The 13,573-nt window shown below is 51.5% G+C and overlaps 1 protein-coding gene across 3 annotated transcripts in view; it reads left to right on the top strand.

Annotated features, from left to right (window-relative positions):
• The window catches only part of UBOX5 (U-box domain containing 5), a 54,886-nt gene extending 48,714 nt beyond the window's left edge, over positions 1–6,172 (top strand). The window contains exons 4-5 of one of the 3 annotated variants that reach the window (XM_010378977.2): positions 83–244; positions 5,469–6,172. In XM_010378977.2, coding sequence (XP_010377279.1) covers positions 83–244; positions 5,469–5,677 — 371 coding nt within the window. In that variant the 3' untranslated portion in view covers positions 5,678–6,172. The remainder of the gene's footprint in view (positions 1–82; positions 245–5,468) is intronic. The other 2 variants (XM_010378979.2, XM_010378978.2) reach the window with 2 other exon arrangements.
• Positions 6,173–13,573: the final 7,401 nt, after the last annotated feature.

The following is a 13,573-nucleotide window of genomic DNA, read 5'->3' on the forward strand; positions in this document are numbered from 1 at the left end:
TTTTTATAGCCTTCGAAGGACTTGGGGCTGTTCTCTTGCGGAGCCTGTCTCTGGATGTTGTGCTGTGCGCATCTCTCGACAGGTCCACTGTCCCACGAGCAGAAACTGTCACAAAGCTTGGAAATTGCCTTGGCATCCACCCTTGGCTCCATGCCCTCCTTCACGGCACGGCTGACCAGGGGACAGCTCCAGCACCTTGGCACAAGAGGGAGCAGCACTTCCTGGAGGCCTGGCACCAGCTCGGGTAACATGGGCCCCGCCGTGTCCTTGGAGCCTTGGAATGGGTGGTCTGTTTTCTGTCTCTGGATGCTGGGCCAAGTCCCTGGGGGCTCTGTGGACCTGCCTGGCCAGCCTCCCCTTTCAATTCCAACACCCAGCCTGGGAGAGAACCTGTTCTCTTGCCTTTTCCAGGGGTAGTTGAGGGGCTGCCTATGAACTTAAACTCCTCACAAGAAAAGCTTTCTTTAGTCAATCCTTAGTAATTCTGTGGATGTAGGGCTTGGCCAGCCTCTGCTGTGTTTCCTTGTGAGATCTACTGTTAATTATTTTCTCCTGAGGATTTTTGTTTCTCTATTTTGTTGTTTTTATTTATTTATTTATTGAGACTGCGTCTTGCTCTGTTGCCCAGGATGGAGTGGCACAGTCTCAGCTCACTGCAACCTCCGCCTCCGGGATTCAAGCTATTTTGCTGCCTCAGCCTCCTGAGTAACTGGGATTACAGGCGCCCACCACCACGCCTGGCTAATTTTTTGTATTTTTAGTAGAGACGGGATTTCACCATGTTGTCCAGGCTGGTCTCGAGCTCCTGACCTCATGATTCACCCGCCTCAGCCTCACAAAGCTCTGGGATACAGGAGTGAGCCACCGTGCCTGGCCTTTTTTGTTATTTTTTCTCATCTAGTCTGTCTCCCATCTGGCATCCAGGGCACTTTATGTAAATGTAAAGAGAGGTTTGGTTGGGTTTGTTGTCCTCATCCCTTCAGATTAACACTTCCATCAGTGTCTTAGAAAGAGCAGTGGCAGCTTATGGGCCAATTTTGCCTAAAATGAACCTTGGCCCCCACTGTATGCCAGAATCTATTAGGATACAAAGCAAGAGAAACTGATTGCAGCGCGAGGCATTTTTTGTGAGATGGAGCCCATGCTGTGCGAAACGCCTTCTCTCTTGGCTTTTAGGCTGTTTTGCTTCTTTTCTCCTATCTTCGGTGGTCCCTCTTCAGTTTCCATTGCCAATTGCCTTCTCTACCAGCTCTGGCTCTGGACTCTCTAATCTCAATACTCTCTGTTACCCAAGTGAGAACCCACATCTCTGGCGACTGCCCATGTTTCCCTGTAGCTTCTGCCTCTCCTTGGAACTAATCCTGCCACCCGGACAGCACTCAGCATCCTCTCTCTTTTTTCTTTTTTTAAGATGGAGTCTTGCTCCTGTTGCCCAGGCTGGAGTGCAATGGCGCAGCTTCAGCTTACTGCAGCTTCCGCCTCCTGGGTTCAAGTGATTGTCCTGCCTCAGCCTCCCAAGTAGCTGGAATTACAGGGGCCCACCACCACGCCTAGCTAATTTTTGTATTTTTAGTAGAGATGGGGTTTCACCATGTTTGCCAGGCTGGTTTCGAACTCCTGACCTCAGGTGATCCACTCGCCTTGGCCTCCCAAAGTGCTGGGAATACAGGCGTGAGCCATCGTGCCTGGCCACAGCATCCTCTCTCAAGGAAACATTCAGACTCTACACTGCTCACATCTGCCCTCCAGAGCTTTTCCCCTCACTGTCCCCTTCATCCCACCTGGGTAAGGGCAGCATCTTCTGTCTTGTGGTGAGGCTTCTAACATAGAAGTCATTCTCCATTTCCTTCAGTGTCCCCATCCTGACATTCTGTTCATTATCAGGTCCTGTCCATCCTCCCCCAAGGTAGACCTCAGGTTAGTCCCCTGCTCTCCTTCCTTGGCCCCTGCCCTGGCCGCAGCTCCCACTGCCTCACCCCCAGACTCCTGCAGTAGCTCCTGCTGGTATCCCCCCATCCTCGCCTCACTGTGGCTCGTCATCCTCACAGCAGTCGGATCTTTTTATCATGTCAGCCCATCACTGTGTTCCACTCCTTCAAATCCTTCCATGGCATTGCCTGAACTTAGGATAAAACTTCAACTCCTGCTCCTTCTGAGGTCCTGCCTGCTGGAGCCCGTATGTCTCTTCTTCTGCAGTCTTATCTGAAGCCCACTCTCACTTTGTCTTTTTTTTTTTTTTTTTTTTGAGACAGAGTCTTGCTCTGTTTCACTCTGTTGCCCAGGCTAGAGTACAGTGGTGCAATCTCGGCTCACTGCAACCTCCACCTCCTGGGTTCAAGCAATCCTCCTGTCTCAGCCCCTACTAGTAGCTGGGATTATAGGCATATACCACCAAGCCAGCTAATTTTTTTTTTTTTTTTTTTTTTTTTTTTTGGTATATTTAGTAAAGACAGTGCTTTGCCATGTTGGCCAGGCTGGTCTCGAACTCCTGACCTCAGGTGATCCACTTACCTCAGCTTCCCAAAGTGCTGGGATTACAGGTATGAGCCACCGTACCCAGCCTCACTATGTCTTTTTCTTTTCTTTTCTTTTCTTTTCTTTTCTTTTCTTTTCTTTTTTTTTCTTTCTTTCTTTCTTTCTTTCTTTCTTTCTTTCTTTCTTTCTTTCTTTCTTTCTTTCTTTCTTTCTTTCTTTCTTTCTTTCTTTCTTTCTTTCTCTTTCTTTCTCTTCCTTTCCCTTCCTTCCTTCCTTCCTTCCTTCCTTCCTTCCTTCCTTCCTTCCTTTCTTTCTTTCTTTCCTTTTTTTTTTTTTTTTTTGACAGAGTCTTACTCTGTCGCCCAGGCTGGAGTACGGTGGCACGATCTCGGCTCACTGCAACCTCTTTCTCCCTAGTACAAGCAATTCTCCTGTCTCAGCCTCCTAAGTAGCTGGGACTACAGGCGCCCACCAGCACGCCTGGCTAATTTTTGTATTTTTAGTAGAGACGGGGTTTAACCATGTTGGTCAGGCTGGTCTCGAACTCCTGACCTCAGGTGATCCACCCGCCTCGGCCTCCCAAAATGCTGGGATTACAGGCGTGAGCCACCGTGCCCGACCACTGTGTCTTTTTCTTTAACAGATAGTCTGTTCTTTGTGCTTGCTCTCCTTTCATTCTTCATGGCTGGCTCCTTTTTATTCTCACAGCTCTTCCTACAGGAGGCCATGTTAGCCCACCCTGTTCAAAGCAAGGCCTCTTTTGTATCCTCTCACTTAATCACCTCAGTTTGCAGTTATATACTTGGGTTTCCAGTCTGCCCAGGGCACAATAATTGTCTTTTCATTGATTATTTTTTTTTCCTGTCACTGAAACTGCCCCTGGGGCTCTGGGCCTCTGAGACCTTTTAATGGGACTTCTGGTTGGTGCTGGGGGGAATTGGGGCCCTCGCATGCTTCTGTGGTGTTGGGGCAGGTGTGGTTTTTAAAACTCTGATGGAAAATAAATTCTCATCATGCACTGTGGGTCAGGCAGGTCTCTGAAGCCTCTAGCAGAGCCTGTATGAAAGGGGCACCACTGAAAAGCAGTCAGCTCTTTCCTCCTGCTTCCTCCCCTCCCTTCTTTCCCCCCTCTCCCCACCTTCATTCCTCCCTTGATTCTCTCTCCCTCCTTCCTTTCCCTGTAGAGGTTCAACTTTCCACTCACTGGGGAATTCTTGGCTTGTGTGCATAGGAGAGGCCCCCGGTACTTTTATGTTGCTTAATGTTTGGCCCAAAGAAAACACCCACAGCCAGGCCACTCTTTCCTGGCTACAGTTCTCAGGGATGTGGAGGCAGGAACACTTCAGTTCCTGCTCCCCCGTGTAGGGCACCCCTGCCCTCCCTTCTTTGGTGCCTGGTGCCTGAGTGTAGATGTCAGGTCCATTCATCACATGTGGATGGAGCACTTGCCCTGTGAGGTGCTGTGCCAGGTCCTGAGGCCAGATGAGAAACACAGACATAGTCCTGACCCTCAGGGCCTGCAAAGCCTGGGGAGGAAGCAGGCATCCTACCTGGGAGGCTGAGAAGGGCTAGTGGGCTCTGAAAGCACAGGAAAGGGGCAGTCTGGGGTAGCTTCCTGGAATAGGTGTGGTCTAAGCCAGGTCTCCAGATAAGGACATTTTAGGCAAAGAGAACAGCAAGCACAAAGTGAGGGTGCCAGCAGCGCAGAGTGTGCAGAGAAGTGATTGGAAGCTGCTGGACTATAAAAGTTGAGACTGGTGTAAAGAGAGGTGAGGAGGCTGGGTGGGCCGTGCAGGGAGTCTTGACTGTCCCAAAAGATGGGGAGCCCCTAAGAGGTAGAAAGCAGAGGCATGGGGTGGTCAAGTTACATAGGTGGGTCATTGGAAGCAGCTTTCAGGACAGATTGAGAGGACAAGCCTGGAGCAGAGTGAATAAGTTAGGAAGAGATGCATTGAGCGGCCTGGATTATGGTGATGAAATGGACAGAGAGAAGGGGGTTTAAGAAACATTTCTGAAGCAAATTGGTTTGAGATTCCTTTGGGGTCCTCCAGAGAGTAGTGGCTAGGAATGGAAACATGGACCGCAAGGAGGACAGGCAAGCCCATCCCCTGTCACTTTCCAGAGGGGCCACGAGGGAAGGAAGAGCCATGGGTGCAGCCTGGTAGGGCATGGCCAGAGCTGCTCACTGTGACCCTCATTCAAGGATGCCCTGCAGGAGTTGCGGAAGGAGGGAGAGCCTTCCCAGAGGGCCAGAGCAGCACAGGAGCGGGGTTGAGGAGTCAGGAGCAGGGCTGCCAGTAGCAGTGAGGGGGCAACAGGCTGCAGGGCTGAAGGGAGCAGGAGCCAGGTCCCAGTGGCAGGTGTGCTGCAGGCCTCAGCCCTGTCTCTGCTGACCTCCCTTCTCACCCGTCCCCAACCTTGGTACACTGGACTATGTGCTGCTTTTCCTTTTTTTTTTTTTTCCCCCTTTTTTGTAGAGATAGGATCTCACTGTGTTGCCCAGGCTGGTCTCGAACTCCTGGCTTCAAGTGATCCTCCTGCCTCAACCTCCCAAAATGCTGGGATTACAGGCGTGAGCCACCCCACTGGCCTGCGTTTTCCTTCTCTTGTCGCCTCTCACATTTCTTGCAGTTTATCTTGTCAGAGTGAGCTGTGCCTTGCTCCAGCCTTGGCCACCTATTGCGGGGGAAAGTATACCTTGCTAGGAGACCAGGAGAAAGGGCCCAGTACTGCCTGCTGCCCTCAGAAGCCAACTCTTCTCAAGCATTCGTAGAGGCACTGAGATTTGGTCAAAGATGGTAGAGAAGAGGCCTCCCAGGTTCCTGGGCTCCCTCTCCCGCTTCCACTCCCCTCCCTGATCAGCCTGGGGTGGGCTTGGGAGGGATGAAGCCAGATGCTGCAGCTGCACGGTGGGAAGGCTCTGCCTCTCAGAGCAGCCTGGACCACGGAGCAGCTTTCCTAACCCTGGCCTGTTTTCCTTCCTGATTTACCAGAGCAGCCTGGGAGCATCCCAGGCCCCGAGTGTGCCTCCTGCAAAAGAGTGTTTTCTCCCTACTTCAAAAAGGAGCCGGTGTACCAGTTGCCCTGTGGCCACCTCCTGTGCCGACCCTGCCTGGGTGAGAAGCAACGCTCCCTGCCCATGACGTGCACAGCCTGCCAGCGGCTGGTTGCTAGCCAGGACGTGCTGCGGGTCCACTTCTGAGTGACTGGCCTCCACTGGAGGAGACCCATCGCTGGGAGGAGCTGAGGGGGAACAGGAGCAGGGCCACCGCACACCTGAGGTCTGGCCAGGCCCCAGGCACAGAGCTGCCTGCTCCCTCCCGGGGCTCTTCTTCATCACCTCACAGTGTAGCACACTGCTTCTGTGCTGGTGGCAATAGGGCAACAAAGCCATAGGCCGGAGGGCGGGGGGATGTCCCTGCCTCCCCGCCATGCCCCCTGCCTGAGCCCAGGGCCTGCTGGAGCCAGCCCCACCCTAGGCAGGAAGATGCCTGCTAAGGGCCCCCTATGCAGTTCGCATACCCCCCTATCCAGCAGGGCACTGTGGGTGGCTCACCCTAGATTGTGGCCCAGATCTCAGGAGTCTCTGCCTTCAGGGTCATCCAAAAGTGGACCTTGGGGGCAGTGGGGGTGTCTGTGGAACGCATGACTCAGCCCCCCAACTGGCAGCCTTAATAAAGCGATGGTTGACGTCTGCTGTGGGCTTCCTCCTGGTGGACTGCCTGTCTGTGTCGTCACACTCCTGTCACCCACCTACACCCACACAAGTGGAGCTCATAGGGTAGCTGTGTGCAGTCACTGCAGCCCGCCAGGCTGTCATTCCTGTCAACGGCCTGAACGGACACAAACTGGAATTTTCAGATCTGTCCCCTGTGTGGGGACTCAGAACCCAGGTTTGCAGGTGGGCATACATGGTGGGAGGGTGAATGGCTCCCTCTGGCTGGTGCCAGCCGTGCTCAGCTGGCTCCTGAAACTGCTCCCTGAGGGGGAGCGCAGCGTTTCCGTGTGCGGCCGGTTTCAGGAAAAATACTTGTTTATAGGCTGCATCCTTTTTTCAGCCCAACATTTAACTTTATGGAGTCCCCAAGGGAAAATATATCCATATCCCTACGACTTGGTACTCTTATCAGATTCCAGCCACTAGAAGAACCTCAGTGAGAAAACACACCCACCTTTCCCTGTTCCCTTCTAAGCACGTTTGGGAAGGAGCTGCCTAGGGATGCTTTGTAAGGCTGTATTTTACCCTTGAGCTTAGCCGCAGGTCCTGTGAACAGGCCGTGGCTGCACTGCACATTCTTTTCCTGGGCTCTAGTCCACACCCAAGACTTTAGAGATCTGGGTTTGGGGTTAGGTTGCCTTTTTTTTTTTTTTCAATTGAGATAGGTTCAGTCTCTGTTGCCCAAGCTTGAGGGCAGTGGTGCAGTCATAACTCATTGCAGCCTTGAACTCCTGGGCTTAAGGAATCCTCCCACCTCAGCCTCCCAGGTAGCAGGAACTATAGGCATGTACCACCATGCCTAGCTAATTTTCTTATTTTTTGTAGAGACAGGGTCTTGCTACGTTGTCCATACTGGTCTCAAACTCGTGGGCTCAAGCGATCCTCCCAAAGTGCTGAGATTGCAGGTATGAGCCACTTCACCTAGCCAAGCCTGCATTTTTTTTTGAGTTCCTACATCACTTGTCCACAAAGATGGCTTCAGAGAGGTGGTCACATCCTTCCCTCTGCTTCCCATTGGCACTGGCCTTGATGCAGCCCTCACATGAGATTTGAGGGTCTGCATGAATGGCCTGTGCTGCCCTGGCTGGTGAGGCTCCTGTGTGCCCCTGGCTTTCTGGGTCTGTGCCTCTCCAGAATCTTGCCTTACCCTCTGGTGTGCTTGTGTTCGTAGAAAAGCCCCAGCATGGCTGGGCACGGTGGCTCATGCCTATAATCCCAGCACTTTGGGAGGCCAAGGTGGGTGGATCACTTGAGGTCAGGAGTTCGAGACCAGCCTGGCCAACATGGCAAAACCCCATCTCTACTAAAAAGACAAAAATTAGCTGGGCATGGTGATGTGTGCCTGTAATCCCAGCTGCTCGGGGGGCTGAGGCACGAGAATCACTTGAACCCAGGAGGCAGAGGTTGCAGTGAGCTGAGATGGTGCCACTGCACTCCAGCCTGGATGATAAAGTAAGACTCCCTCTCAAAAAAAAAAGAAAAAAGCCCCAGCATGTAGCAAAAGCATTTCTTGGTGAGTGTGGGGGCTGGTGATTCCCACCTTTCACCTGTCATGGTCTCAGGGAACAGCCTACTTCCCACCAGCATCTTGACACCCACAGTGTACTCTAGCTGCTGGGAACCCATCTCTCTGGGAGAAATCCTGTCCACCCAACCCCAAGAGCCCTAGCGTGCAGTCAGCATCAGCACAGCGCTCCCAGATGAGGGCCGGGCTGCCTCCCCTTAAACAGCTGTGTTGGAGGTACTGCCCAGATCACCTGCAGGGCCCTGGGGATCTGCATTTCTAATAGTCTCCTGCCCCCAAGACTGCTCTGGTAGAAAACCCAGCCTGGGAGCCCCTGGAATGGCAGGCCCTGTCCTAGGTACAGGTGGAGCCATGCCCAGGAGTTGCGTTCGTTTTTCTTTTTTTTTTTTTTGAGGCGGAGTCTCGCTCTGTCGCCCAGGCTGGAGTGCAGTGACGCAATCTGGGCTCACTGCAAGCTCCGCCTCCCGGGTTCACGCCATTCTCCTACCTCAGCCTCCTGAGTAGCTGGGACTACAGGCGCCCGCCACCGCGCCCGGCTAATTTTTTGTATTTTTAATAGAGACGGGGTTTCACCGTGGTTTCGATCTCCTGACCTTGTGATTTGCCCGCCTCGGCCTCCCAAAGTGCTGGGATTACAGGCGTGAGCCACCGCGCCTGGCCCGTTTTTCTTATTTGAAAGACTTCCCCCAAAAGGAAGTGGTCTTTTCACTACCCTTGCCAGAAACATGCCAAGCACCACTGGGCTCTGTTTCTGTCCCCTAGAAAATGGGAATAAAATTTATTTTGCTGTCACCTGGCTCTGTAGGCAGTGTATTTCTCACTAGAGCCTGGACCCAGGCACAGAACAGCTGTAAACATGCAGAGTTTAGGTCCACGGATGGAGAAGACTCAGGATCCCAGAGCCTTGCTGTGGCCCTGCTGCCCTCCAGAGACCTTCCACCCCCTCCATGACCACAGGGTCCACAGGCACATGTCTCTTCCCCTTCCTGTGACATTGACTCGATGGCCCTCTGAACGCAGGTCAGGGCCATGGTACCCCTGTGGTTTGGTGGGGCCAAAGGGGCCCAGGAAGCACCAGTCTCCAAATCTCCTCCCAAGGTGCAAAGGTCTACCCTGTGACTCTGCCTGTGGCCATTCTCTGTCCTCACTTGCAGTGGCTGGCTCTCCAGTTGCCCTTCCAGCCCCTGAGTAGGTGGAAGAGAGGTTGGCGTCAGAAAGGAAGTAGATGAACCAAATGGCCAGAAAGAAGAACAGCTGCTCACAACGTTCCATCTTCCTGCAGCTGGGCTGCGAGGCCCCGAAGCATCTGGGGCATGGGGCTTTGTAGCTTTTCCCAGCTCCACACCTGCCCGGCTTACCCGCTAGCTCTCCAGCTTGAGGCCTCCCAGTGGCTGGGCACTTTTCCATTCCCCAGGAGATGGGCCTTCTGACGCTGGGTTGCTGTAAGTAGGTCTGCAGACAAAGAGTCCTGCCCTGGAGGAAACCGTTTTGCCTGCCTGGCCTCCTGCCTGTGGTATTGTGACATTGTGAGGCTGGGCTGGCTGCCATTGTGATGGCCACTGGGGTGGGAAGCCTCTTCAGGCTGGTTTCTCCCCCAGGGCTCCTGTGGGCCTTTGTTGAGCAGGTCCTGGCTTCAGAGCTGGACCCCCCTGGGGTAGGCCTGCTGTCACCTCACCTGGCTGCTCAGCGTGCTTGCCAGTGCAGGGTCTTTCCTTCCAGTTCTGAATTGGAAGGGGCGTGGCTGGGTTGGAAATTAGTGAAAACTGCACTGTCCACTAGAGTAGCCCCTAGCCACAGTGGCTATTCAATTAAAAGTAAATGAAATTTTAAACTCAGTTCATTACTCATACCACCCACATTTAAAGTGCTTGATAGTCACATGAGGTTAGTGGCTACTGGGTTTTAGCCATAATCCCAAAAGGCACAGTCCCAAAGGCCATAACCCCGAATGTTGAAATCCCTAAAGATCAAGATCCCTAAAGTATAAAATCCCTGATGTCTAATTGAATCCCAAACCATAAATGACAGATTTGTAATTAGGTACAATCAAGTCTTCTTACATTTGAACTTTTGAGATTGTGATTTTTAGGATTTCAGACTTCAGGGATTTTGATCTTTTGGGATTTCAACATTCAGGATTATGGTGATTGGGATCCTGTTTTGGGGGTTAGGATCAGCACAGGTGGGTCCTATATTGGACAGCACAGATATAGACCATTTCCACCATCACCGAAAGTTCTCCTGGACAGTGCTGGGTCAAAATAAAAGCTTGTTCCCCTTCCCTCTTATGAACTGTCACCTGAGAGAGGAGGAAAGCCCCCACTCCATGGGGGCAGGAGAACAGAACAATGGGGTACAAAATCAGACAGTTTTTGTTTTCAGTACATTGAAATGTACCCCATTTCAGGCACCTCTCTGCAAGGGAGGGTGTGCATTACAGCTGGTGGGTGAAAGCTCCACCTGGCTGTAATGCACGTCCTCCCTTGCAGAGAGGTGCCTGAAATGGCTCTCTCTGTGCCAAGAGGTGTGACAAGATCTCCAGCGTGGCACAGGACTAAGGGGAGGACATAGGAGGAAGACTTGGAATGGTCAAGTTTATTCCATCAGGGTTTTCACCAATAATAGGATAATGCTACCCTTAACCCAGCTATCAAGTGACCACCATACAAACATCTTGACGTTTTCCCTTCCAATGTTTTTCTGTAAAGAAAAAAATATTTATAGGTATATAGTGTGTGAGGCTGTTGCCTGCTATTTCTAACACTATCTCATGGACATTTGCCTTTGTCGTTAGATACTCTTCTATAAAGCTCATTTGTAGGCCGGGCGCGGTGGCTCGTGCCTGTAATCCCAGCACTTTGGGTGGCCAAGGCAGGCGGATCACCTGAGGTCAGGAGTTCGAGACCAGCCTGGCCAACATGGTGAAACCCCGTCTCTACTAAAAATACAAAAATTAGCCGGCGTGGTGGTGGGTGCCTGTAATCCCAGCTACTCAGGAGGCTGAAGTGGGAGAATCACTTGAACCCAGGAGGCAGAGGTTGCAGTGAGCCAAGATGGCACCACTGTACTCCAGCCTGGGCGACAGAGCAAAACTCTGTCTAAAACAAACAAACAAACAAATTCAGATTCAGTAAGGAAAAAGACTGATGGATGTGACTGCCTTAAAAAAAAATCCGCTGTGCATAGTGGCTCACACCTGTACTTCCAGCTCTTTGGGAGGCCAAGGAGGGAGGATCACTTGAGCCTAGGAGTTTGAGACTAGCCTGGGCAACACAGGGAGACCCTGTATCTACAAAAAATACAAAAATTAGCTGGGCATGGTGGTGCGTGCCTGTAGTCCCAGCCACTCAGGAGGCCCAGGCAGGAGAATCGCTTGAGCTTGGGAAGCAGAGGTTGCAGTGAACCGAGATCATGCCACTGCACTCCAGTCTGTGCGACAGAGGGAGACCCTGTCTCAAAACAAACCAGAAACCTCTTACATGGCAAAATTCATTAGCAAGTAAAAATAAAAATTACAAGCTGGGAAAATATATTTGCAACCTATATTAAATGGTTAATATCCATAACATATAGCTTCTAAAAATAACAGATTCACAAAGAAATACAAATGACTTTTAAACATGTAAACAACGTCCAGCCTCGCTCATAATACGATGAAATAAAGAGGACCATGAAATGCCACTTCTTGCTCAGCAGATTGGCGAAAATCTCCATGTCTGGTCACAATCTGTAGGTGAGACTTTGGGTTAACGGGGGCTGTCATATACTACTGCTGAAAATACAAAGGATACAGTCTTTGGCGGGGAATGTGGCAATATCTCGGCAAGTCACGTATGCATGTACCCTTCTACCCAGCCATCCTACATCTAGGATTCTAGTCCAAAGATCCCCTGGAAAAATATGAAAAGAATTCTAGCCCCACCAGCAGGCAGGCTGGGCACCCAGAACTGATCTTTACAGGGCTGAGGAGCCATGCCACCCTCCGTGGAGGCGCCAGCTGTGTCCAGCCTCTGGGCCCAGAAGCAAGTGCTTTACACGTGCATGATTTTATCAAGGAGATTATGGAGACCTTGGAGGCCATCCATGCATGTTAAAAACTTTTGCATTCAAAAGTGTTAATAAAACTTTATATATTGAATAAACAATGTCCTAGGCATTGCACTAAATGCCCATGTATTATCTTATTTAATCCCCACTTGGAGTTAGGATGAAACAGAGGCTCAGACCACAAGGCGCTCCTCTGATTGCCTACACAACCTACAGAAGTGTCTTCACTTGGTTCCAAATCCACTGTGCAATCCAGAACCAGAGGCACAATGGAGTCTAATTATGGGATAACAACCTCATGACCAGGCTCCAGCACAGCCTTTGAAATTCAGTATAACACCTCTAGGCACAAAAATAAAAGATGCTCCCCCCATAAAGGCTCAGCAGAGTTAGTCACATGTAAATATACGAATCTCCTGGTTGAAATGTGAATGGAAAAGTACTCGTCGTGTGCAGTTCCTGGGAGAGGAGGCACAGACGGGCTCAGGAATGGCCCTATCTGCGACTCAGGGCACTGGGTACTAGGATCCTGTTGAGGTGCGCTGCCTCTTTCCAGAGACCCCAGTGTGGGATACATATGGCCAAAGAAGATCCAATTTGAAAAAGAAAATAAACCAGGTGTTGGAAAACCTTGTGAGAGTTGGTAACCAAAGGAGGCCTGTGTGGTCCTGGCGGAGTGGGAAGGTGTGAGGGGCAGACAGTGGAACAGGCCCAGGAAGAGGTCAGGAAGCAGAGGCGGGAGTCGGGAGCAAAGCTGGGCAGAGGCCTACAATGTCCTCTAAACTGCTGGAGAGAACTGGGCTTGAAAAGGGAGGGGACAGGGAATCAGCATGGGGAGACAGAGGCACAGGCTGGCCTCCCCCTCCCATGATTCTTGATGCCCCTCCCTTGGGCCCAGGGCCCAGACACCAGCTCTGACTCAGCGGATGAAATGCAACCCCATGGCTCATTAATTAGGAAGCCTGTAATTAGCCTGTCTCAGAAACCAGGAGCCTCCAGAGAGAGCCCCTCTCACCTGCCTTCCTCCCTCCCGCCCAAAAGATGACATCAAGCTGGGGAGTCCGGCTCCTGGGACTGAGGAGGGGAAAGCAGAGTGTGAGCAATAGGGGGAATGAAATACCAGGCACGCGTGCATGCATGCGAGAGCCTCGGCGAATTGACCTTCAGTCATGAGATGATGGAAATGATGCTAAGTGGTCTAAACACTAAATGTTTCCTCTACTGAAGAAACCCCAGGGCAGGCTTGGGGGTGGCCCAGGTGGGTCTACAACACCCGCAAAGCTGTGAGCCCCTGCAACTAAGTCTGAGAGGGAAACTGCTTCTGTGGCAGAATGTGGTTGGCACTGCAGTGTGACTCGGCAGTACTGCTTAGACGGCTGCTTTTAGCTGCCTCCCTCACGGATTCCCTGCAGCATCTTTAGCACCTTTCTCTTCAACCTTGGATTTTTCCACCTTGGAAAAATCTGTTCCAAACCTTAGTCTCCTTTCCTCCTGGCTTCATACCACTGTGATTATTTGAAATTATTGGCTGCCAATTATTTGGCCCACTTTCCCAGCCAAAAGTGGGCTCTGTTCCTTCTCTGACCTTAGACAGGCTTGTGGCTGCTTCAACCTATAAAGCATGGCAACACTGACCTTCTGTGATGTCTGAGGCTATCATAAAATGCCACGTCACTCTGCCCTTGTTTTCTAGAGCCATTCAATGGCTTCAAGAGTGAATCCAGGCTGGGCGCAGTGGCTCATGCCTGTAATCCCAACACTTTGTGAGGTCAAGACAGGTGGATCACCTGAGGTCAGGAGTTCGAGAC

This window comes from Rhinopithecus roxellana, chromosome 13 (genome assembly GCF_007565055.1).
Source record: "Rhinopithecus roxellana isolate Shanxi Qingling chromosome 13, ASM756505v1, whole genome shotgun sequence".
NCBI classification, from domain to species: domain Eukaryota; kingdom Metazoa; phylum Chordata; class Mammalia; order Primates; family Cercopithecidae; genus Rhinopithecus; species Rhinopithecus roxellana.